The following is a 23255-nucleotide window of genomic DNA, read 5'->3' on the forward strand; positions in this document are numbered from 1 at the left end:
GTTCAGGAAAAACTACCGAAACAGCCAGAGTCGAGCACGAGCCGAGGTTGTTGCTGTTTTTTGTTTTTCAGCTGTTTAAACTGCTACTCCTCAGCAAACTCAGGTCAGCGGGTACGGCCAGAGTCTGGCAGCGCAGTGCTCTCTTAGGAGCTGATGGAAATGCAAGCCGAGCTGGTCACGGGCAAGCGGTGCCATTGGGTGAGCAAGAGACCATCTCCTCTGCCAATCCAGGCACGATCTCCCCCGTGCTTCACTCCTGAGCTGGGGCTGCCGGGACTGAGCCTGGGCAGCCCCGGACGGCAGCAGGCTGCCAGCCAGCCTGCGGAGCACGAGAGCATGGTGGCCAGCCTCTCACCACACCAGATAGAAAGTGTGAGGGCGTAGCTCCATTTCATCTTTTGTCTTTCATCTCCTAAAATTGTCCCACGTTGCCTGAATGGGCTGGCATGTTTTCAGCACTGAAAACCAGATGTTGCCAAATTTCCAGTGGTTTTTCTTGGTGCTTTATGCTGCTACTTTAACAGAAGTATGCATGTCATGCCTCTTGCAAAACCAGATAGGATTTACTCCCTTAATAAGAGTCAGCTCTGTTTTCAGCTGCCTTCCTCTCCGCAGAGATGTCTGTCTAGCTCAGAAATGTTTCTGTCAGCTTTCCACAAGCGTGAATTCAGTAACACCCTCCGTAGCCACACACAGTCCTCTCCCAGCTGCTTGCTACCCGGCCTCCAAGCAGCTGCTTGGTTTGTGCCTGCAAAAATACTCACCTGCACGTTTTTGCCAGTAAAATGACTTATCTTTTCAATCTGCAGTTTTAGACATTAAAGCCAGAGTTTAGTCACCAGCTCTGTGCTTCTTACCTGTCGACAAGTGCAGCACTGCAAAGGCTGGGAGCAAATCTCTCCTGCGCTGTTTAGACAAACCCCTGTGACGTGGGGTGGGAGGAAGGCGGGCAGTGCAGCTCTGATGGCAGTGGTGCACGCAGGGGTGGGATGGCATCCTTCTGACTCCAGCTCAGCAGAGCTTTTGCCTTATCTTGGTTTCATGCGTACTCAATGCAGGCTGTTAACGGAAGCCCTCAAACCAGCCCTGCAGCTGCTGCAAGCTACGCTCCCTCCAGCATCCCACCTGTCTGCAACGAACACATGGCATTTTTTGTAGTTCGGGGCTATGGAATAGAAGGAAAACCGGGAAGGTGCACTGCATTAAAAATAAGCTAAGAGGGCACGGTAGGAAAAGTGTGCTAAGTAACTCGAGCTGTCACCCGGTAGCACTCACGCAGTGGCCAAACTAAGGCTTCTAGCTGCGTCTCCCAGATGTCCGAAGAAACGGTGCCAACCCACACAGACTGAGGCTTGCCAAGGGCTGCTGCCAGGAGCTGCTGCCCAAGTTGGCTTAAGTTTCGAGTGTGGCTCACAGTCTTACATACATCTTCATGCTGCTTGCCCCATCACCCAGCTTCAAACCAGGAAAAATAAGTAAAATTCTTGTAGCAGTTTTCTTAGCATTTTTTTTTCGTACTTGCTGGAAAAATAAAGTGGCACATTAATAACCATCTTCTCAGAAATATAGCAAAACAGTATAAAGGGAAGGGGTGGGGTTTTAGTGACGGCTTAGTTTTTGTGGGCCAATCACTCTAACCAAAATTTAGTTTCCTTAACAAATTGTAAGCACAAATCCCAGTAGGGAAAGGGCTTGCTACATGTCCAGGCTGCCTTTTTACCTTATTTTAAAAGCCCCAGAGAAAAACGACAGCTACCTCTGGAAAAGCGACCAGGTATGTGCCGCTGTATAGTGGGACACTGACCGGTCAGGGCTGTAAAGCAGGAAATACACGGTATTCCCTTGATTCGGGAGGGCAGGCACGGGCGCTGTCACCCCACGGGGCTCTGTCACCCACGCACGGTGCTGCAAACGCAGCAGGGACGGGTTCTTCCCGTGCTCACACAAGCTGGAAACTTGGGAGACAAGTGTCATTAGTGCAAATGGAGGTTTATGTTGAATCAAGGTACCGGGACTCGCCATTGCGAGGGCCCCGTGTTAAGTATCACCGCTGAACCCCGAAAATACTGAGCCCTGGCAGTACAAGAGCCTTGTGCCACTGCCTGGGTCACTGGCCTACAGCCTGCCAGTGCTCTGCCCAGCCCGAGCTTTACTGCACATGTGTGCATAATATATACATACATATATGTGTATATATCTCGTATGTGTGCATGTGTATGTCTATATAATATAAAGTTATCTTATGTATAATATAATGCTATATTATACAAATATAATCTTTATATAAATATACATACATATTATATATACATACACATATATGTATATATGCTTATATATACATGTATACACATATATGTGTGTGTATATATAATATGAAGCTATATTACATATAAGATAGTGCTACAGTATATGCATCTAACTTTATGTGTCTATATAAAGGGACCTGCCACGGCAGCAAGCTTGTTCCAAAACGCTGCATCGACACAGCTGCGTTGTCAGTGTCCTGAGCAATCTCCAGCGCTCACGCTGCTATGCCATTCTTCACACAACCATACCTTACATAGGCACCTCCTCGTTAAGCTCCCTAATGCCTTCCATGTACGTATGACAGCCATCAAATTAAATTTCAAAAGCTGCTCACCCCAGCTACATAGCTGCCTCTGGAGGGGGGGCCGAGCCTCGAGCACAGCCTCCACGGCAGGGCTGCTAACGGGGTCTCAGTGCTGGGAGCCATAAAGCGCGCTGTGACCACTTTGTAGGCCTATTTTATTTTTTTTTTTGCTTTGTTTTTTTGCTTTTTACCTGTGCATGACTTTATTTATAACTTTCAGGGGTCAGAAGCACTTGTACTACAGGTGGCTATTGATTTCCAAAAGGGAAGCAACTGATGAATCGCTGGAGGTCCAGCTCTAGAAGATGCCCAAGTGCTGCTTGACCCAGCATTCTCCACGCACCTGCAGGGACGGACTCCCCCAGCACAAGCGTGGGCAGTGGAGCCAAAGGTGAATGGCTCATTTCCCCCGCAATGCACTGCAGAAACAGGCTTTTATGAAAAATAGAGCACAGACCAAAACGGAAGAGGCGACAGCCACTTTTGAAGGTCACACATAACATTACTCCATGGCAAGCTTGCCTTCCGTGACTGACAAAAGCGGGATGGATCAAGTGTCTTCCAATAGACCTGGATTAAAAAAGAAGTCATGTTACTTGGAGAACTGACAGTCCCACCAGCAATAATAGAGGCTGCTGACAGTTCTGGCTTCACGATAAAAAGCATCTTCCCACGTTGTCAAAAGAGCTTCTCCAGTATGGGCATAAATAAGGCGTTATTTGAATGGAAATGTTAATGGCAAAGAGATATAAATCATATTGGTCTGTCGTAAAAATACACTGTAGCTGAAAAACGCGTTCTTGTTTCTCATATATATGAAAATGTGTGTGTGTATAAACAAGATATGCATATCTATGCATATCTCTATATATTTATGTATAATTCTATGCATGTGTTGTACACATGTCAGTAGCTAAAAATACCGAGCAATCAGTCCTTCCCCTAAGAGCAAACGTTTGGTGCGATGCGCTGAAGGCTCTTGTGCAAGATTTGACTAAATATCTTTCCCATACATAAAGGCTGTAACATAGCAACCATTGTTTTCTGCTCAGAAGCCACTATTTCCAAGCTAATTGTCACGAGTCCTACCAGTGGCCGCTGTCACGGCTCCCGAGGCAGTATGGAGCCGGACGAGAAGCAAGCGGCTTTCATCAACCACAACCTTGATGTAGTTGGCCATGGAGAAGGGGCATCGCCAAGGAGGGCTCACCCTTTGATGGCACGCTCTGTGGGGAAGGAGATATTTAGGTTAAGAGCCTGAAGTGTTCAGATGGCCTCGCTGCGACAGCTAGCTGCACCTGGCTGCTGACCGGGCTTGTGGCCACGGCTCGGGAAGAGCCCATGGCCTGAGGCCATGCTGCAAACCCTGAGCTGGAAGCGGTCGGCTCTTTTACTGTGTCATAGGTATATATAAATATATACATACACACACACACACACACACACACACACACACACAAATTTGCACACACATCCCTGTGTGCACATCAGGATGAAGGAGAATTCCAGCTCTCAATGTTCAAAACAACTTTCTCTGCCTAACGGACCAAAGCAGTTGACCACAGGGACAGTATCTGCAGCGTCCAGCTGCTGAGCCTGGACGATCACCACCACCATGGTGCTAGAAACTGGGGGTCCCCACCACCTTGGGCGCTGACACCAAGGGAACACCACGGGAGGCTCCCGTGATCGCTGCTGTGAGTGAATCCCCGGCCAGGAGAAGGGAGGGAGCTAAGCATAAGACGCACCAACCCAAGCACGTTGGAGGGGCGCTCGCCGGCAGGTTGGGGACAGGACGAGGCCCGGCCTGTGACCACAGGCACCAGCGCAGTCCCAGTCCCAAGCCCGTGCCCTGGCAGGCCAGCCCCCGAACTGGGCACTGCCGGCACCGCGCACAGTCGCGCCACCGCCGGGCTCGTGATGGAAGGAGGTGTCGGGTGCAATGCCTATATAGGGTTATATAAATGTAAAAGCATTTTATGTAAGCCTATTTTATCTGCAAATCATTTATATTTAGAACACCTATTTCTACTGGAAACGCTAAAACCATGTTACATAAGAGCTTGTTTAAATCCTTTGGCTTAAGGTTTGGGTAGGGGGAGGGGTTGGTTAATGCATGGTGCATTCAGGCTGCGTTTTATAATCACAGCCTTAACGTGCAGCTGAAAGCTGGTCTTGAAATCCTTCTGGCTTTCACTCCGCACTGCCACGACAATAGCAGAACACTTCGCTGGAGGGAAATTGGGAAATTTTCCTCTCCCTCATTGCTGCCTTCGTGTTTGGAAATTTTCATTTGTAATGCTCTGGATGTGTTGCCAACATAGCAGAGATGGCAGCTCAGCACTGCCCGGCCAACTTCCTAGGCCCAGGCAGTTAGAGCAGGCGGGAACACTACTGGTATCACCTGAGTGACAGCAGCATCATTCTCAGAAATTGTAAAAAAGCATTAACTGGAACTGACTATTTAGCAGTATAAAATTACTTACCTCGGCATTCGTACAACAGTATTTTCTAATGAATTAATCATTCCCCAAGCCCTCCCCTGAGGGACAGGCAGGAAAGATGGTGACGATGTCCATAAAATACACGTACAACCGCACCGGAGGCAGTTGAACCCCTTTGGATGCACGGCCACGGGACTGCAGACGCCAGCCCTGGGGCCAGCTCACGCTGCTCTGCCACGGCCGTCAGGAGGTTTGTTCCCCCTCCTACACCGGAGCAAACTGCTTTGCTACAGGGCTGGGGTAGGACTGCACCGTGCTGCGCTGGCCGGCCACGGATGCGCACGAGGTCTGTACGTTACAGCTTCGTCACGGCATTACAGCACGGCTCTCGGGGAAGGCAGCATCTGCCCGCACGGGCACCATCCAGCCCGAGGCCAGGCACCAGCCCAGCCTTGCCGTGCACCCCGTGACCCCCCTCCCTTGCTGCGGCAAGGGCCGGCCAGTGAACCCCCGCAGAGCCTGGCGTCATCACTTGCCTCTCCTAGGCGCGCGGCTGGAGCACCGCGTCCGGGCAGGGTGTGCTGCGTCTGCCAAACGACGCTGCTCCCCGGCACCAGCACACTTTGCTCTCCGACAGCAGCACTGTGCTGAGCCCTCCCATCGCTTTCTCATCCGGACGCTGCCTTTAATCACCACCGCTGCTCCAGTTCTCCCTGCAACTGCTCCATAGTCAGGTGACATGGTTCATTAGTTTCTATACATGGCGAGGACGTTGCATAGATTTCAGGGACAAAGTCAGCTAAAGGTGTAAATGACCTTTTCTCCTTACCTTACCTTACAGCTTCCTGCCAGGCAACTCAAACTCCCGCATCTCGGAGGAGCCCGGTTTGTCCGGCCCCAGCCAGCACACTGCTCCATCGTCCATTTTCCCTGCTGTAAAGTGGAAAAGACAACACACGCATTTCTTAGGGGTGCGGAGGGAAAGCGATTAACACCTCAGCCTCCCGCAAAGCCGCCTGAGACTCTCTTTCCCTTGCCAGGAAGTGAAGGTGGGTTAAACTATTTGAAAATGATCTCATTCCCAAATTTCTGTGAGCTGAGCCAGACGGGCAATGGGGCTGGGGAGGTGCATGGCAGCGAGATGGCAGTGGGGTGCCCTGACACCCAGAGGCAACGTGTCCCGCGGGCGAGTGACCCAAGGGCACAAGCGGTGGGGTCTCTGACTTGTTTTTCACAGCAGCTCCCCGAGTATTTTAAGGAGAAGGGGGGAAGGACCAAGGTGGTCTGCCACCGACCTGCTGCCACGCTGTCCTCTCTGCCAGCGCGCGGGGTGCCCGTGCTGGGGAACCGGTGCTTTCCCAAGCCCGCCTGGCCGCTGGGCCACCACGGGGACAGGGGACAGGGGCCCGGTGCCAGGCAGCTGCCCCGCCGCCCTGCCCAGCTCCCCACCGCTGCTCAAATAGCTTAAGAAAATTCTTCTCATACTTCACTTGAGCCAGACGCTGTAAATTGGATTAAAGTGGTGCCTGGAGAGATTTCTAGAGCTAAATATTTAAAACTAACATGAATTTGAACTGTTTTCTGGGCTGTCACAGGGGTGCCCCTGCCTCCCCCCGCGGTGTACTGGGGGCTCCCCAGCTCCGCAGGTTTGAAGCTGGCTCTTGTGTGACACTGCCCGCAGATGCCAAAATTCATGTCCAATCCTGCAACAGTGAAGCAGTTCAGCTTAAGAACATATCCTCTCTTTTCTTCTTGGGAAAAAATTGTACTGGGGCTGATGGTTAAAGGAGGTGGGCATCCCCCTGCTCCGGGGAGCTGCCCGAGCTGCTGGGGCAGGCAGGCTCCTAATTCCAGCTAATTATTTCACTTTAAGCAGTCCATCACTTTCTATTATTTCTCACCTGTAATAAAAGTCAAGTGATGTAGCGAACATCTGTGACGTTCATGGATGAGCACAGCATTCTGACTATTTTATGGACCTGGGGAGCAGATCTGTCCCATTGTGCACGGAAGAAGAGAAACCGAGGCTACAGGACCTAGTAGGCATGCCGGCATCCTAAGGACCCAAATCATCCGCGGCGCTGATGAGAAAGGCAACTTGCAGATACAGCAGGGAAACGCGGCGGAGCCCAGCTTCACTGCCGTGGGACCCGCACGGGGCTGGGCAGAGCCTGGGGGAGCCCGCCATTTACTGAGCTTTCCTTCCTCTGCTGGAGGGTCACACCGACTGGACTGACGACTGGCTAGCTGGAACGCCCAACTGGGAGGAGGCCAGGTGGCCAAGAGCAATTGCTCAGGGATAACCACAGCCCAGCTGACTAAAACTGCCGATACACTTCTCACCCAAGGGCCGTTTTGCATCCGTCTGATGCTGCATTGCATTGACAAACACCAGTGCTGCGCGGTGTACATAGCAGATTAAATCTGACCGTGGACGGTAAAGAAGTGGATAGCGGTTTGGACTCATGGAAAATAGTGATGTTTATTTTACCTTAAAGAATAAAGCCGTTCGGTTTAGCCTTAGAGATTTTAGCATGCATTTGCTAATGGCTCAATGAACTCGTAAACGACAGGGTTAAGGCTGAGTTCACGCTTGCTCCTGAGCATGGTCTACACGTTCTGGAGACTGGGACTTCGCAATGTAAAGCCCTCTCAGGAGCCCACCACGCTCTCCAGGCTGAAACCAGCCTCTGGCACCCACGGTCTCCCCGCTCGCAAAGGAGCGGAAACGCCTTAGCGATGGGCACGTGAGGGATTCGGTGAGCAGCCCGTCGCCAGCTGCACCAGAAGCCTCTGACGGTTCACAAACCAGCTACTGGTGATGGCAACCAGCTCCCCCGTCCGCAGGGACCCGCCACCCCTGCCGTAAATCCACACTGGTAACTGCTGCTGTCGGCCCCTGAAAGGAAGAGTCAGTTAGCAAGAGAAAAACACTGGTTGGTTTTTATTTTGTTTTAGGCTGGAAGGAAGCCACGGATCGCAGCTCGGAGAGCAGGCTGCGATCGGCCGAGAGAAATACGGCTCCCTGGCGACAGCCGAGCTGTGAAATAGAGCTTCGGTTCGCTGCTTGGCAGTGCCTGTGAGGTCATCTCAGTTAAATAAATACGATGCCAGGCTGATGTGTTGTAGGGAATGGTTTATGTCCTTCATCGGATGAAGCAGAGAGCAGGCAGGTGCAGAGAGAAGGTGAGTGAACACATTTGTGTAAATAGCCACAATCAGCCATATTTTGGGGAACACAAGATGCCAGCCCGCTGCCAGCAGAGCTACCCTGCTTCTGCCTCGGGGATCGGTGTGGGCCTACCAACATGCCAGAACTGGGTGTTTTCTCCCAAAACAGCCCCTGTGGGAGAGCCGCCCTGCTCCCGGCAGCCCTCCAGCCCCGCTCCGTTACCAGCTTTCCAACATCCTGTTTTCACCGGGGTTATTTTAATCTCCCTGCTTCCCATCACATTTTTCCTCCTGCCCATGCCAACGCAGACTGTGATTCCTGGCAGGCAGGGTGGAAATCTCCTCCCCGGGCTGCGCCAGCATCTTGGAGCCTCTTTGGAAGAACCAAAAAAACCTACTTCACTGCTGACATAATTATGCTTTTATCAGGACAAGAGAAATGATGCAAGGTACTGATTTAACCAGCCAAGGGCCGTACAGGTATGGACACAGCCAGACTCTTCCATGTTCTTCCAAGCTAGCAGTGAAATTTTGGCAGCTGCAAATTGTGAGCCACTCAATGGCTGCCAGGCTTGCCACCGCTCTGCTTGGGCTTTCAGGGTTTGCTTTACTCTTGGGTTTCCTCCGTCCTGGGTGATGAATCTCCTCGCCCCGTGCAGGTCCCTAAGCCAGTCACGGTGAGGTTTTGTACCTTGTCTCGCTGGAAGGCGATGCTGTACTCTAGGTGCTGCAGTTAGCAAGGTCAATAGAAATATGGACAGAAGTGCCAGCAATACCCAAAGGACGTTGCCGCCCCCCCCAACAGCTGTACAGGCTGTCGCCTTGCTGCTTCACAGGGCGAGGTGTGACGGAAAGCTGAGACCTCAAACGGTTGAGGTTTGCATAAAGCAAGTAAACAGAAAATTTAAAAAATCATGGAAAAGCAGTGAAATAGCATGTGTAAGGGTCCAAAAGATAATCTAATATGTAGAAGTAACTTAAACTTTCAGTATATGTCAACGTCAAATTTGCTAAGAGACTCTGTAGCATTTGCAGAAAAAAATTCCGAGGCAGACATAACACAAAATAAAAACCAAACCCATCTGCTTTCTTAATCATAGGCTTTAAAAATGTCTTTGCTAGTTATCCAGCTGTTTCAAGAGCCATACTGTTTAAATCTATATCCATACAAACACAGAAGTCACAATAAATCTGTAAGTTATTTAGGTCTATGGCTTTAAATTATTAAAAATGATAAAATTCAAGACAGACATTAAATGGAAACGTCATTTCTCTACAGCCTCTAGCACTGGAGATTTAAGCTCTAATCCAGTCTGAACAGCATCCTCAAGAACGAGAATGAGAAAATGTCCTTTTATTGCCAGAGTCCAGGTTTGGAGCATCCATAGCTGAAGCCTCAGCCACAAACTAAAAGTGTGTTTAAGGATCAACCATCTTGTAAAGCAGAAACTCTCCCCTGGCTATGCTTGTGGGGTGGAGACACCTTTTTGGGAAGATGTTGTGGCAATGACGACAGAGAAAAATGATGAGGTCTATCCTTTCCTTGCGCCAGCCATGGTGGGATTAGCATGGCAAAGGCGGCTCCACGCTGCACAGCACCAGAGCCTTAGGGTATGGCTTGGGGAACATGGCCAAATTCAGATATAAAGGAAAGCCTGTATTTTATTAGGCCTCACATCTATTCCAAGAGCAGCCAGTAATGTTTAAGCAAGAGGCAGGAGATCACCCACATGCCTTGGGCTGTACTCAGCCACGAATGATTGCTGGGAGAATGTAATAAGCCTAAACCAGAAGTTACCAAAAATTTGGAAGAATCAAAAGCATGAGCAAAGACACAAGCAATGTGGAACCATACCAAAGCAGGACAAAAATATATCAGCCTTCTACCAATTAGGAAACAAAAGTTAAAACTGAAAAAAAACCCCAACAAACCATCAGCCACCATTTAATCACGGCTCCCTACCCTATTATCAGTAAGGGCAGATTAATCCAAGTCCCCCCCCAGTGCAGAAGTCGTCCTTCCCCACGTCCCCCTCCGTATCGCCGTGCTGTTGTTACTCAGCGGCCCTCCATGCCAGGGAGCGCAAGGGACCGCTGCCCCGTGGCAGCGCAGGATGCAGGAGCCAGAGCGGGAGCCCAGCCGCTCCACCTGCAGTCCTGCGGGTAGCCACAGCCCAGCACCTTTGTTTTATCAACGAGGGGACCAGAGCGGGTGAGCAGGCTGGGAAAGGCAACGGTATCGCTGGCTCCGAAGCTGCACAAGTCATAAGTTCCCTGTCCCACACCCAACTGCAAAAAGCGTGCCTTCCTGTTTCAATCCACGCATAACATCCAGGCTGGGCGACAGCAAGGTTAAAAGTACTTTTGGCTTCAGTAGACCAGCACATAGATTACAAGAGGAATTTGATTATCACGGTTCACTATAGAAGGGCTGCTTTGCAGTCAGGATGCGACGGACAGATCCCAGAGAAAAGCCAATGCCGTTACGCGACGGCTGCTGCCAGCTATTGACACAGCTATTTGCAGAGCGTGGCCGTACCCGGCTATCGCCACGTCCACATCAGCTGCCGGCACAGAGCTCCCCTGCGCACACTCTGGTGCATGCAGATCACCTTATCAGCGACGCTAATTCTCAGTCGAGAGAAGTCATTGAACTTTTCAACAGTCAATATTTTAAGGAGTTCTCAAATAGCACTCGGAGTAAGCAGATAACCATTTTAAATATAGAGACACCGGAATGGAAGCCCAGGAGTGCTGGGTGCCAGCAGTGATCTGGATTATTTGCTTGTTACCAAATACCCCGCAGCGTTACTTCCCAGGTTGTTCAGCTCAAGTCTGACGCACACAGTGGCAGAACAACAAACAAGAATTTGCAGGATTTTGTAAGCACTCAAGTAATTCAAAGAATAAGGAACGAGTTGGTTCAGGGCTGCTGTTGCTCAGGATTGTATCTTTGGAAGAATGGGGACAGTTTACTTGTTAATTACGTGTAAAACCTAACCCAAGGCTTGAGAAGCAATTCCAAATCTCAGCAATGGAAAAGCAACATGAGTATAAATAAAGGAAAGAAGACTTGTGAGAGCAGATTGAGTTCAAGGATGCTCTTCCCCTCTGTTGATACCAGAAATAACCTGCACCACAGTGCGTCACTGAATTCCTCAGGACGCTAACTACAGTTCTCTGTGTTTGGCAGCACACACACCTGTAGAGTAGGGGATGAAAGTCCACACACACGGAAAAACTTGCTACCTCTGACTAATCACAAAATTTAGAAGGGGACAGAAAAAAAATAAATAGCAAAAATAGCTCCAGAGCAACATTAGTTCTATAGGGAAGAAAAACTCTCCAGGAGGAAGCCTCCGCTCTGTAAAAAAGGCATTAAAAACCTGTCCGTAAACTAACGCCTCCAGGCAATAAGCCAGACCAAAGTGAGAACTTCGCAAGGCTTTAAACGCACGTACCGGGCAGGCTTCTAAGAACAGAAAAAGCAATAGCAAGGTGAGAGGAAAACAAAGTCGGTCAAGACGTACAAAGGTAGCGCAGGCGGCTGGCTCCCGGCTGCAGACAGGCGGTCCTGGTGCCCGGGGCAGCACCACGCGGCCGCAGCGGCTGCCCACCCGCCCCAGCTCCCAGCTGGTTTGCAGAACCTGACGTCCAGCCTACAGCCCCAGCAGACCAGCTCTGCTCAAGGCAGAGACTAGCTAAGACACACTGCTCACGCTGTAATCATACCACTAACAGCAGCGTGGGCAAAGTCTTGTATGAATAGCTGAGATTATATATAGCAATTCAAATTAAATACAATGGTGAGGAAATTAACTGGCCATGACTGAGAACTCCTGATCAGAACAAAGTGTCCAGCATTGCGACGGTTGGCAATTATTAGCTCTCATGTGATGACAGTACATGTAAAATGCTCTGTCCTGGTCTGCTCAGTAAGGGTAAACGTCACCTCTTGTAGCTGAAGATCTTGGTAGATATACTTTAAAATGCTGCCGTTTAACCAAAGGCCATGTAGAGAAGAAAAGCTATTTTTAAAAGATAGTTAGCATCCTCAGTTCTTATTTGCTTTTTTGTTAAATAAAGGCATTCCATTTTACTTGGCAAGCTCATTGGCATGAAAGAGTCATCCCTTTATCTGGTTTATAATTTAAGCCTCTTCCATAATTTCTTTTTAAAGACAATTCAGTTCCTAGGTCACAGCAAAAGCTACTCATGTAACTGTCCTATTTTTTTCCTGCAGGGATGGGCACGGCTGACGAGCATGGGACAGAAACCATCTTCCACCCGCTGGGAACAGCCCCGGAAACCCTGCCCTTCCAGCAGGCTGCTCTCCCAACGCAGGACTCCTGCGCTTTGCCAAGGGACAACCCAGCACCACACTCAGGGTATCTTCACTTTCCAGCAGCAGATTTCATTTTGCATGGTCCTTATGAAGCACTTTCACTTTGTCTCCATGTAGGGAATTACTTCTGCTGAATACGCCAGACTGTCTAGCTGTACCCTCCAGTGATCCATGGACGGAGCCGTTACAAGAGCAGGGTTTTCACCAGAGCAGCCAGCAGTGCCTGTACAGGGTTGTTCCCCCAGCACAACCAGAAAGTCAAAGGCAGTGAAGCACTGCGCTGGATTTAGGCTCAACACTTGACTCTCCCCTTCCTTTTTGAGTGTAAAATGTTCCTTTTCTACCATCACAGGCTTCTTAAGTACTGTTGAGTTTCAATAGGGTTCTTAAAAAAAAAAAAAAAGGCAAGAAAAAACACAACCACAAAACACCCCAAACCACGACACTTCATTTGCACAAGATGTGTTTTTACGCTGAATTTTGTTTCCAGTCTCTAAGCGCTTCCCACCCACTGCTTTCATCCAGTCTCAAAAAAACCCCTACCACACCACTTCAAAACAGTGCCTTGCCTAGGAGAGGACAACCAGCCCTTTCCTCCTCCCTCCAGCCCCACACATACAAACTGATGCGGCTACGCAAATGTTCACATCCCGCGCCCAAGGGCGCCCACTGTATCCTATCTCCACAAGTGACCGTTTTCCGTCACGCTGAAGGGGCAGCTCCTTGTTTTAGGCAAGTTGCTGCTGTGCCACCTGCCAGGGTAGGAGGGATGGAAACATTTGGAATAACTAAAACACCATAATGGCAAAAGTTGTAGCAGTTTGCCCAAAGATGTAGCTTTTCTGTCCAGCTAATTAGCTCTCTCGGGAATGGTTCTGATGGGAGGAAACTGGAAGAGAAATACACTGTTCATTGCAGCAAGCCCTAAGGAGACTCCATCTGCACATTTTGAAACATCCCGTAGGGGTTACCTGTCCTGCTCCTGAAATCTCCTCATGACAGCGCTCCAGACGCGTTCTTGGCCAAGGGACCTGCACGATTACCTTCACGGTGCTAGCGACACAAAGGTGCTCAACGTGCTCACAGCAGTTTTTCCACTTTAACGCTGTTCTGTCTAAAAAGTTGATAAAACAGTAATGCTCACTTGTACTCTGAATTCAATTGCATTTTCACCAAAATTGGCTATGGACACTACCGTACACTTAGGCTTTCATAGCTGTACCACTACACAAGATTTTCTTCAATCCAGGTGGTAGTTACTGGGACAGAGGTCTACTTCTGGAGCCTCCTTCCAGGGCACAGCATCGCCAGCAGCGGCCCTCCTAGGGCAGACTGCCAGTGTCTCCTGCTTCCTTGAGCACCTTGTGTCAGGGAGCACGGGCAAGCAGGTCTGCCTTCACGACACAGCTAGCCGCAGCACCGTAGCGCCTCTTACCTTACATTGTACAAAGCATCACAAAACCAGTCATTTTTGCTGGCCATGTTTTTATTTGTTTTTCGTTTTAAAGAGGGGAGCAATGATACATCCAGTATTTCAAAAAATCAGAAGGTAAAACAAATTTTCAGAAGACCGAGATGCTACATGCTATATTTAACCTAATTTTATTCATGCTTGCTTTTGAGGGGGGTTGGGAGTGGGACAGGAATCATTCAGTAAAAACATACAGTAAAAACAAAATGTCTCACCATATAGAACTTTAACCTACAGTAATGTTGTACCTTAATTATTTCCATGCACACAACTAACATTACAAAATTTTTTTAAAAATGAACACAATTAAGACTTCTAGGAGCATTTGATAATAAAGCAATTCCTAATTTCTTTTGTAGAGATCAAGCACCTCCAATTACAAATTCCTATACACAGTGAGTGCTTTACTTGAAATGAAAGCTAAATAATAAAAATAAAAAAAATGTATTGGATAGCCTCAGAATAAGCCGATGTTAATATATATCCAGCTATGTAGGCAATAAAACCATAGTGCTAAACAAAAACTTTTATCTGAAAGGTAACTCAAAAATTAAGTTGACTTTCTATAATTACAGAAATATACTTATTTGCTAAAATAAATAAAAGTGCTGCATATTAACACTTCACTATAAAGAATGCATACCAGAACATTTATAAATATTGAATGATTTTCAATAAGAATAGCTACTACAATAATGCTGGCTAAATAGAAGTGCATAATGAGAAGCACTATGGGTGGTTAATGTTTTGCCACATACTGCTGTTACCTTGAGGTAGATAACACATGCGTACCAAATTCTGCATTCGTTTCAGTTGCTGCTGGTATCATGTGTCTAAGAAATGTGTACAGTATGAAAAACTCTAAAATATGCATGAATGAAAAAATGTTTTGGGAAAAATAGATCTTTTCATGCAATTTTTACAGTCTCACTGTGTAAGTTTCAAGGCAAGGTTCTTTTTCTGCAAAACATGGACACTGTTTTACTGAGAGCATGGTTTTTTACTTGGTTTAGTGCATTTTTGTTACCTCCTGCATTTTGCATTATTTTGCTCTATTCTTTAATTTTGTGTGCAAACGACATGCCAGTTTAAAAACAAAACTAACTCATGTATAGAAAGTAATTCTGGATTGTAAAAACAATGGTAAACAGAAAACTAATGAAATCCATACCAAAATTACACCGTCTGATTCAAGTAAAAAAATTACTTACACTAGTAATAAAAAAAGACAAACACATTTCATGAATATAAAAGAAATGTCTGCTGAGTGTTTTAATTTAGATGTTTCAGAATGCTGCTGTACGTTTTGTGGGGAATCTGGGGAGATGATTTCATAGCAGAAGGTGTTAACGTGGCCTGTATTGATTTCAGTGGCGAACCAACAGGGCTGTGAAACTGAGGAATACCTATAGCCTCGAGCTGCTTGTTGAAGAGGAGTTCTCCACTGTTACTGAGAAAGCTCTCTTCCCTTTCCTTCTCCCCAAGCTTCCCCTCTTCTACTGGCTCAGGTTCTAGCATTTCAGCATCTTCTTTCTTACTAAAAAATTTGTCCAAATAACTGGTGTAAGTATTTTCTTTTTCAACTTGTTCATCTTTCCTTACTTCGCAACAAAACTGGTCTATGAGGAAGCACTCCTCCCCGCTACTTACAAACTGACTGTCCCAAGAAGTTTGGTACAGAGCTTCTAACTGCGCCAAATTAGCCATTCCTTTCTCCTGCTTCTCTCTGCTTACTGACTTCGATATGAATCCTTTCAACTCTATTTGAGACACTGAGCTATTCAAGTCATTTAATTTATCAACATCAGTAGACTCATGTTGTAAACTAAGCTGAATGGTTCCTGCTATAAATGAATCGAAGTCAAATCCTTGATTCTTCTCCCTTTCTTTTTCAACAAGTTGCTGTGATGCTTCCTCAAGTGCTATCTGAGCTTTCACCAACCCATTCTTTTCACATTTAGACTTGCCTTTCTTATCAGACTTTTCTTTGCTCTGTTCCTTCCAGTTCGAAAGATCTATAATAAGCTTGGGCTCATAATAATGGTTAACTTCACTGTCTCGCCAAACTAAATTATCTAGGTATGAAGATGACCTCATTTTGTAATTACAAGTGTGACTACATTCCAGATCACAATACTTGTTTTCATGGTGATCCGAATACTGCCAGCAAGGCTCAGTAGAGAAGTGGGTGTCAAAGGCAGGATCCTCCAGATACTTTTCACGATCTCCATCCAAATATTTGCGAGGATCTACTTGCACTTCTTCCTCATCAGTAACATCAGAAAGAGCCCTTGGATCACGCTGAACTTCATCAGCTTCATAGTTATTATGAATAGGCCAGTCATGGTCTGAAAACTGACTTTCATGGTATCTGTAAAACAATTTCCTAAGTGTTAGCAGCTAAAAAAAACAGTCTTTAGCTCCCCAGACACAGTTAAGTTTAGAAATTCCCTCCCAGAATAATGACAATTCAACACAGATAAAGTTTGTCCTCAATCCAATCAGGTACTTCTTCCAGGTTTTTAGTTCATTCTGGCATAAAGTAATCCTCATATGCACATCTGAAAGATTTAAGTCCAGAATTACGTACAATAGCTTACTCCATTTACAGAACTCTTCTTTAAAGTGTGTTTGACTGACTGTAAGTGACTACTGTAAATCTCTTTACTATTATATGAGCTAAGCATTGGACAAGACAATCATACTTAAAACTCTCTTCATTTATTTTTTAGAGAAATGTTTTTGGGGAAAAAAGTAATGGAGATTAACTTTAGATTCTAGAGTCCTGAGTGTGTCTCAGGAACGCATCAGCATATCCAAGTCGGTCTTCTGAATTATAAGCCCAATGACAATGCACTGCCTCTAAGGGAAAGGTTTATTCTCAGGTCAACTTAAGAACAAACAAACAGAAAATTAAATGATGCCCACAAAGCAACGTTACTTCAAGCACACAACCATTCAGTTATGTTACATGCCACAGTAAGTGATAAATTTACCTTTCCCAATTGTAAATATGGCTGTGACTTTCATCCATCAGCAGAATATCATCAACCTCGTCTTCAATGTGAAAAGGATGACTTGAAATAGGCTCATCCGTTGGAAAGGAATAAATGCTCATATAAGGATGGGACAAAGCTTCTTCTGCTGTCAATCGATCCATGGGACTAAATGTCAAAATTTGCTCCAGAAAGTCCAGCGCTGCAGAAAAGAAGTTGTTATTTTTTCTCCTACTTTATGATATTTCAGACAACTAGAATTTAAGATTAAGGTGCAGTGCTTTGCTCTAGAGGTGTGCATTTGCTTAAAAGTAGCCACCTGTGAAGTATCAGCTACTGGCAGTACACTGTCAAATACGCATTCTGCAGCCATAGGAAAGATAGAAGAATAGCAGTCCAATCTAAGATCAACAATAACTTAACTTAAAGCAAGAAAAAATACTAAGAGACAGAATGCTTCAAGCTGAATCAGTATCCGCCAACAGCTATCAGGAAGCATTGCTGTCAGTTTGGTTTGGGGACTTTCTTTTAAAAAGAGTTGAAATACAGTTGTTTTCTACTGACTCCATTCCAATGTTCCCTTGCATTTAGAAGGCCAGTGTCTCAAGACAGAGTGATTCAATCGGTCTTCCAGTGCAAACAGGTCCAGCAGAGATTCACAATTCTATTCCAAAGATGACCAAGTAGCTATCATGTAAGCAATTTCTTTTTATGACAGTAGAAGACAATCCTTCTTCAGAGAATGCACAGATTCTTCCAACTGAAACTCATTTTTAATGATCACACACATGCACTGTAAAGTTGTTCACTATTTTATGATTCTGAAATACAGGAAGTATATTTTTTTTTCTGAATTACTTACCTTCAGGACTGATGCCTGGAAGCAACTGAGTTAAAGGTTTGTGTGGCTCAGTCATATCGTTTCTAATGTAAACTGGAATTACATTGAGAAGCTCCTGACGGTCCTCCTCATGTACAACAGGAATTGATTCTAGAATCAACTGCATCTGTTCAAGTTCATGTGCACCTAAGTACCAAGAGAAAATACAAGCCATTTCAACTTTCAAATGCTTCTGATCACTGTACGTGAAAGGCATGTCAAAATTTTGTGCTCTGAGCAGCTATTTTCAGGAGAAGACTATTATCTCCTGCAACGGAGGAAAGGCTGAAGTTCTAAATTTGAATGATAATAAATCTGAAGAGCTCTCAAAAATGCTGTAGTGCATGAAGAATTATAGAGCTGCTAACACAGAGATAAAGCCACCTAACCCTAAGCTTTTGCAAGGATGTTTTCACCATGGATGAGGTACTCTACAGCAACACTATCTTTTTGTTATACACTCTATACTGCGATCCTCCCCTTTCACCGATCCACTTAATGAATTCAATATTTGACCTCGCTTTGAATTATATGTCCCTTATTAATAAAATCAGTAGTGGTTTAGCTCAGCAAGATATCTTATGCCATAGCCATTTGTATTAATATTCTGCTCTGAAGCCCTGTATCACCTGTGTCAGGTGCAACACAAAAAAAAAAATCACTTGCCAGTTAAGCAGTATAATCTTGTTTAGACAAAAAAAGCACACTGTGTTATGACTGAAATTATAGCACACTTTTAGCACTATCTGAAGTTTCCCTGGGTAAAGGACTATAAGGGCCTATAAAGCAGGTGAATTTTGAATAACGAACGGCATCTATATTCAGTACCAGTGTTAAAATTGGAGTACTCAGAAATACAGCTTGTCTACCTCAATTTATTGTTCAGCTCCAAGCAGCATGTAGCATCCTAGAGATTTAACCAGCAGATGAAACTATATAGGATTATTTGCATGCCAGTGTTTCACCAAACAGCTCTGGACATCTAAAAATATTTTTCTAGGTATCTACACAATGCAGTTAGGGCACATAAATGAGCCTATAAACTTAGGATTTTGGTAACTGAGTTTAAAACAAAACAAAAAAATCTAACTCACTACACTGCTACTAGACCAATAAGGAATTCTGGCAAATACCAATGCTACTCCAAAAAAAAAAAAAAAAGCCAAAATGCTATCAGCTGCAATAATCTATGCTGAATGCTGAAATCTGCAGACTTTCTCCGACGATTTCACTATTTTCCAGTAGAAGTGCTTGATGCAATGGAAACCAAATAAATCTCTGATCAGCCAAGTTAATCCAATAGTTAGTAACTCAAAGAGTTAGCAACTCACTGCAAGTGAAGAAAAGCCTCTTCACATATTAATTGCTGATTTCTATAAAATAATGATTTCGAGGTGACAGTATTCCATTAATAGTACTTAGTGGGAAAAAGCTCTCAATTTCATTACCTTTACATACAAAGCTAAGAACACCGCAGAGGTGTGCTTTTAGTCCACATGTGAACTTTGAAATGCAAGCTCAGATTTTAGAGGTTTTATCTGTATTACCCCAGTAATTTAGACCAACAGGAGCAAATCCAAGAGCGAGGCTGAATGAGACAGCTGCTGCTGAGGCCCTGGGGTGCACATAAAATAAGCATTTCAGGGGTTTACTCTAGACTAGCTCATATGCTCCCAGCAACTGAATGCCTATCAGCAGGTGGAGCACATTGGGTGATCTCCTACAGTGCAATTGGCAGTTCCATTTTATCTAAAAAGACTCTAGTTTGCGCACTGAGCTAAATCAGCAGTGTGATACAGGATGGCCATCAAAAGAAGTCCTTCAAAAATTTGCTCTCGATCCTAAGCAATGCACTAATGTAGATGCACCCAATGAGACCAGTGCATTGCTTCGTATCTCACCAGAAACATTCAGAGGTTACACGTTTCCTTGGTATGTCACACTAAATTTTAAATCTTAAGAGTCCTCCCTAGAGTACTGAAAAAAAGGTCACTTCAAAATCGTCTGTAGATGACAAAAAAATAGGGAATAGGGAAAAAGGTCTACTCTTTTGTAATTTAAAATATAAAGAAGTGAGAGGTGATAAGGTTGACTACTTAAAAAGATCTTTATGAATATGATACTTGGGGCATTCATAATCCTCCAATACTCCCTGGATACATCAATTCACTAATACACACGTATTTAGAGCACTACTTATGCATCCAATAAATTTACCTTAACGTAATTACAGATGGATTTATCATATATGCGAGTACTAAATCGTGATATTTATCTAAATACACACCGGTATGAGTAACAAAAAATGAAATGTCTTGTGCTTTACAAATACATCAATTTATAGTTTGCATATATAATTGCATAATAATATAGCATATTAGTCAATGACTATTGATATTAGTCATGAGAATCAACCTTTCTTTAGGAAGATAATTAAGCAGTACCACTCCTTTTAGCAATACACACGCACATTTTTTTTCTACCCACCTGCAAAGAGGGTTTTCCCAGTCAGCATTTCAGCAAAGATGCAACCGGCAGCCCACATGTCAATGGCTTTAGTGTAGTTGTTTGGAGAAAGCAAAAGACGGGGCGATCTGTACCATTTAGTAACCAATCCTTCAGAAAGATGGCCCTAATGAAATTTAAAAGAAAAAAGCTTACTTACATATTTAAGAGGTAGTTTTTTTAATTACTTGTTTCTCATGCACTACTACAAGATTTTTTGGTCTGAAGGTCCTAGGGATAGTACCACATGCTCCCTACTAAGCCTTTCTACCTTTTAAAATGGAACAGCAGTATCTTTATAAGTAAACAGCAGCAATATAGAAGTATGACACTATTTATTAGTCAAATGAGGTACTGCAGCAAAATTTTCTTCCTCCCAGATGCCAAACAAATACAGAGATGATAACGAACTCTCTTGTGAAACATCGCATAAACCAGGAAGACAGTATCTCTAAATCAATCCCAGGAAGCAGCCACACTTGCACACTATGAATGCAGCACTTATAAACTTAGATAAGACTTCTATAGCTATGCCTCTAAATGTTGCTCTTAATCTCAGGTTCTGTGTTCACTGTTAAAAATCTGCTTTTCTGAACAATCTAGTAAAAAAGAAAAGTTTTATGTTACGCTTGCAGTAGTCCTATCTGAGACAAAACATGTCATCCAGATACCTGTTTTACTCTATTTGCAAGCATTCCAGTTCAACTGTATGATCCCTAACGTGGTATCCCACCTGCTAACGAGGCCTTCCACAGACTATCTACCTCTGCAGCAGGAAGATGCTATTTTAAGAAGGCACGGTTGTCAGTGTATCACGTAATTATTCCCACTCTTCACATACCTTGTGGGAATAATGAGGATCCATGATTCGTGCAAGACCAAAGTCACCAATCTTCAGCACCAAGTCTTCAGTATTAATGAAAAGATTAGCTGGTTTGAGATCTCTATGCAGAACATTTGCAGAGTGAATATACTTGAGCCCACGTAGCAGCTGGTACATGAAAAGTCTGGCATGATCTTCCAGTAAAGGGCCTTGCTCTAGCAGATTAGCCAGATCTGTCTCCATGTATTCCTGGACAATGTAAACACAGTTCAATTCTGTAAGGGAGCCCACGTCATCTGTTAACTGGCTTCCACTAGGACCAAGAATTTCAAATACTTTGACAATGTTATCGTGGTCAAGTCTTCTAATAATTTTGATCTCACGTAGAGCATGTTTAACACTCTGGGGATCTGTAAGGACAATTTTCTTGACGGCCACTCTTTTGTCACAGTCATTATCGACAGCAGAAAAAACTAAGCCATTTCCACCACAGCCCAGTGGTTTTAAGTCCATATAGCGAGAGCCCAGATCAAAACCATGAATGTTCATGAGACTTTCAAATTTTTCTGCCATTTTCAAATTTTTTTTACGTTTCTTTTTCCTCAAACTACTAAGCTTCTGTAAACACGCAGAGACACTTCCACTGGTATCTGAAGGAAAGGTCTTACAGAAAGGGAGAAGAAACACTTGGCTTTGACTGCAAGATGGTTTCTTGACACTCTCATTTCATTATGAGCCAGCCAGGCCTGTTGTGTCCCCTTGAATTTAGAGCCCGTGAGCTCTAGAACTCAAACTGAGCATAAGATAGAAAGATTGCAGCATTCATAGTTCAAGAAAGGTGCAGCATTTCTGCAGACATTAAAGAAAATACTCACAAGAAACTCAAACGGAATGAAATGACATACTATGCACTCAGCTCTACTGTGCTAAACTGGTTAACATTTAACAAAAATGTGAATAAATATGCACATAATAGGCTTCTATTAACATCCTCCTCCTCACAGTGCAGATACATTCAGTGTTGGACTGGTCCTGAGCAGCGTCATTCTATGGTGCTGGTAAGCACTTTTCTTCCTTCTTCCTCCTTTTTCTCTCCTTTGTTTACAGTCTAGTTAAACAGGAATCTGGCAGCTCTTGATTTACAAAAGATGCCTTCTGTTAATGATCAGGTGGCTCCAGCTCACCACAATCACAATCAAAGCTACCATCCATTTTACTCCGTGACAACCTGAAAAGGAGAAAAAAATACATCAGTATTCCAGCACGTACAGAAGTCTTCCTCCTCCCCCAACTCTTTACGTTATCCTAAACATACAGCTTCTTTACAAAAGCTGAACTAACTAGAAATGACATATGCTTTTCATACTCGTGGAAGAAAACTGACAATAATCACTAACCACCATTTCTAAACATATACTGTGAAAGTTTTAGATACAACCTATTGAGAATATAAGGCACACAATGAAAAATCCTACTGAATCTTAATAAAGAAGGGAATATCACAGAAAACCTGGTAATTCTCCAATAGAGCTGTTAAGAGACAAGTCAGATACAGTAATATCCTGCACCTCAGTAACTAAATTTTGGAATAAGTCTTTCCACTACACTTTTACTCAAAGACAAACACAAGGGTTTTAACTATTTCACCATAGTAAGAGTTCAGTGAGTACTGCCCACACAGCAAGGGTAAGGTTTGTGCACCCCCAGTATTCATTGACTTTCCAGAATATACAGCACACATCCAACACCACTTATAAAGCTTAAATCTTTGTGGCTTTGCATAAAGTTTACTAACATCTCAAATCATAATTTTGCCTCTACAGATTCATTGTTACAGGAATCATAGGTGTAATTCCTACATATTAGACAAAGACTGTTACTTATCAATTACTTCTACACTTATCCAACCTAGATTACAGAGAAAAACTAAGAGCAAGTACATTTTACACAGTAACTGATACATTCTATAACCATTTCCCCTAACATATGGGCACTTTCAGACATCA

General features: G+C 44.7%; 1 protein-coding gene and 1 long non-coding RNA gene across 11 annotated transcripts in view; one reads left to right on the forward strand and one right to left on the reverse strand.

The window, feature by feature from the left end:
* The first annotated feature begins 2384 nt into the window (after positions 1-2384).
* Positions 2385-11246, forward strand: LOC129210525 (uncharacterized). Its single transcript, XR_008578557.1, has 3 exons — positions 2385-3005; positions 5900-6107; positions 6972-11246. It is a non-coding gene; the product is annotated as an uncharacterized LOC129210525 (long non-coding RNA).
* A 2796-nt stretch (positions 11247-14042) lies between these two features.
* MAPK6 (mitogen-activated protein kinase 6) overlaps positions 14043-23255 on the reverse strand; it is a 72438-nt gene continuing 63225 nt past the window's right edge. For all 10 annotated transcript variants that reach the window (XM_054836290.1, XM_054836289.1, XM_054836285.1 and 7 more), the window contains exons 2-6: positions 21268-22477; positions 20409-20553; positions 17904-18068; positions 17042-17243; positions 14043-16416 (exon numbers count right to left, since the gene is read on the reverse strand). In XM_054836290.1, the coding sequence (XP_054692265.1) occupies positions 15318-16416; positions 17042-17243; positions 17904-18068; positions 20409-20553; positions 21268-21822 (2166 nt within the window). In that variant the 5' untranslated portion in view covers positions 21823-22477 and the 3' untranslated portion in view covers positions 14043-15317. The remainder of the gene's footprint in view (positions 16417-17041; positions 17244-17903; positions 18069-20408; positions 20554-21267; positions 22478-23255) is intronic.

Source organism: Grus americana, chromosome 10 (assembly GCF_028858705.1).
Source record: "Grus americana isolate bGruAme1 chromosome 10, bGruAme1.mat, whole genome shotgun sequence".
Classification (NCBI taxonomy): Eukaryota; Metazoa; Chordata; class Aves; order Gruiformes; family Gruidae; genus Grus; species Grus americana.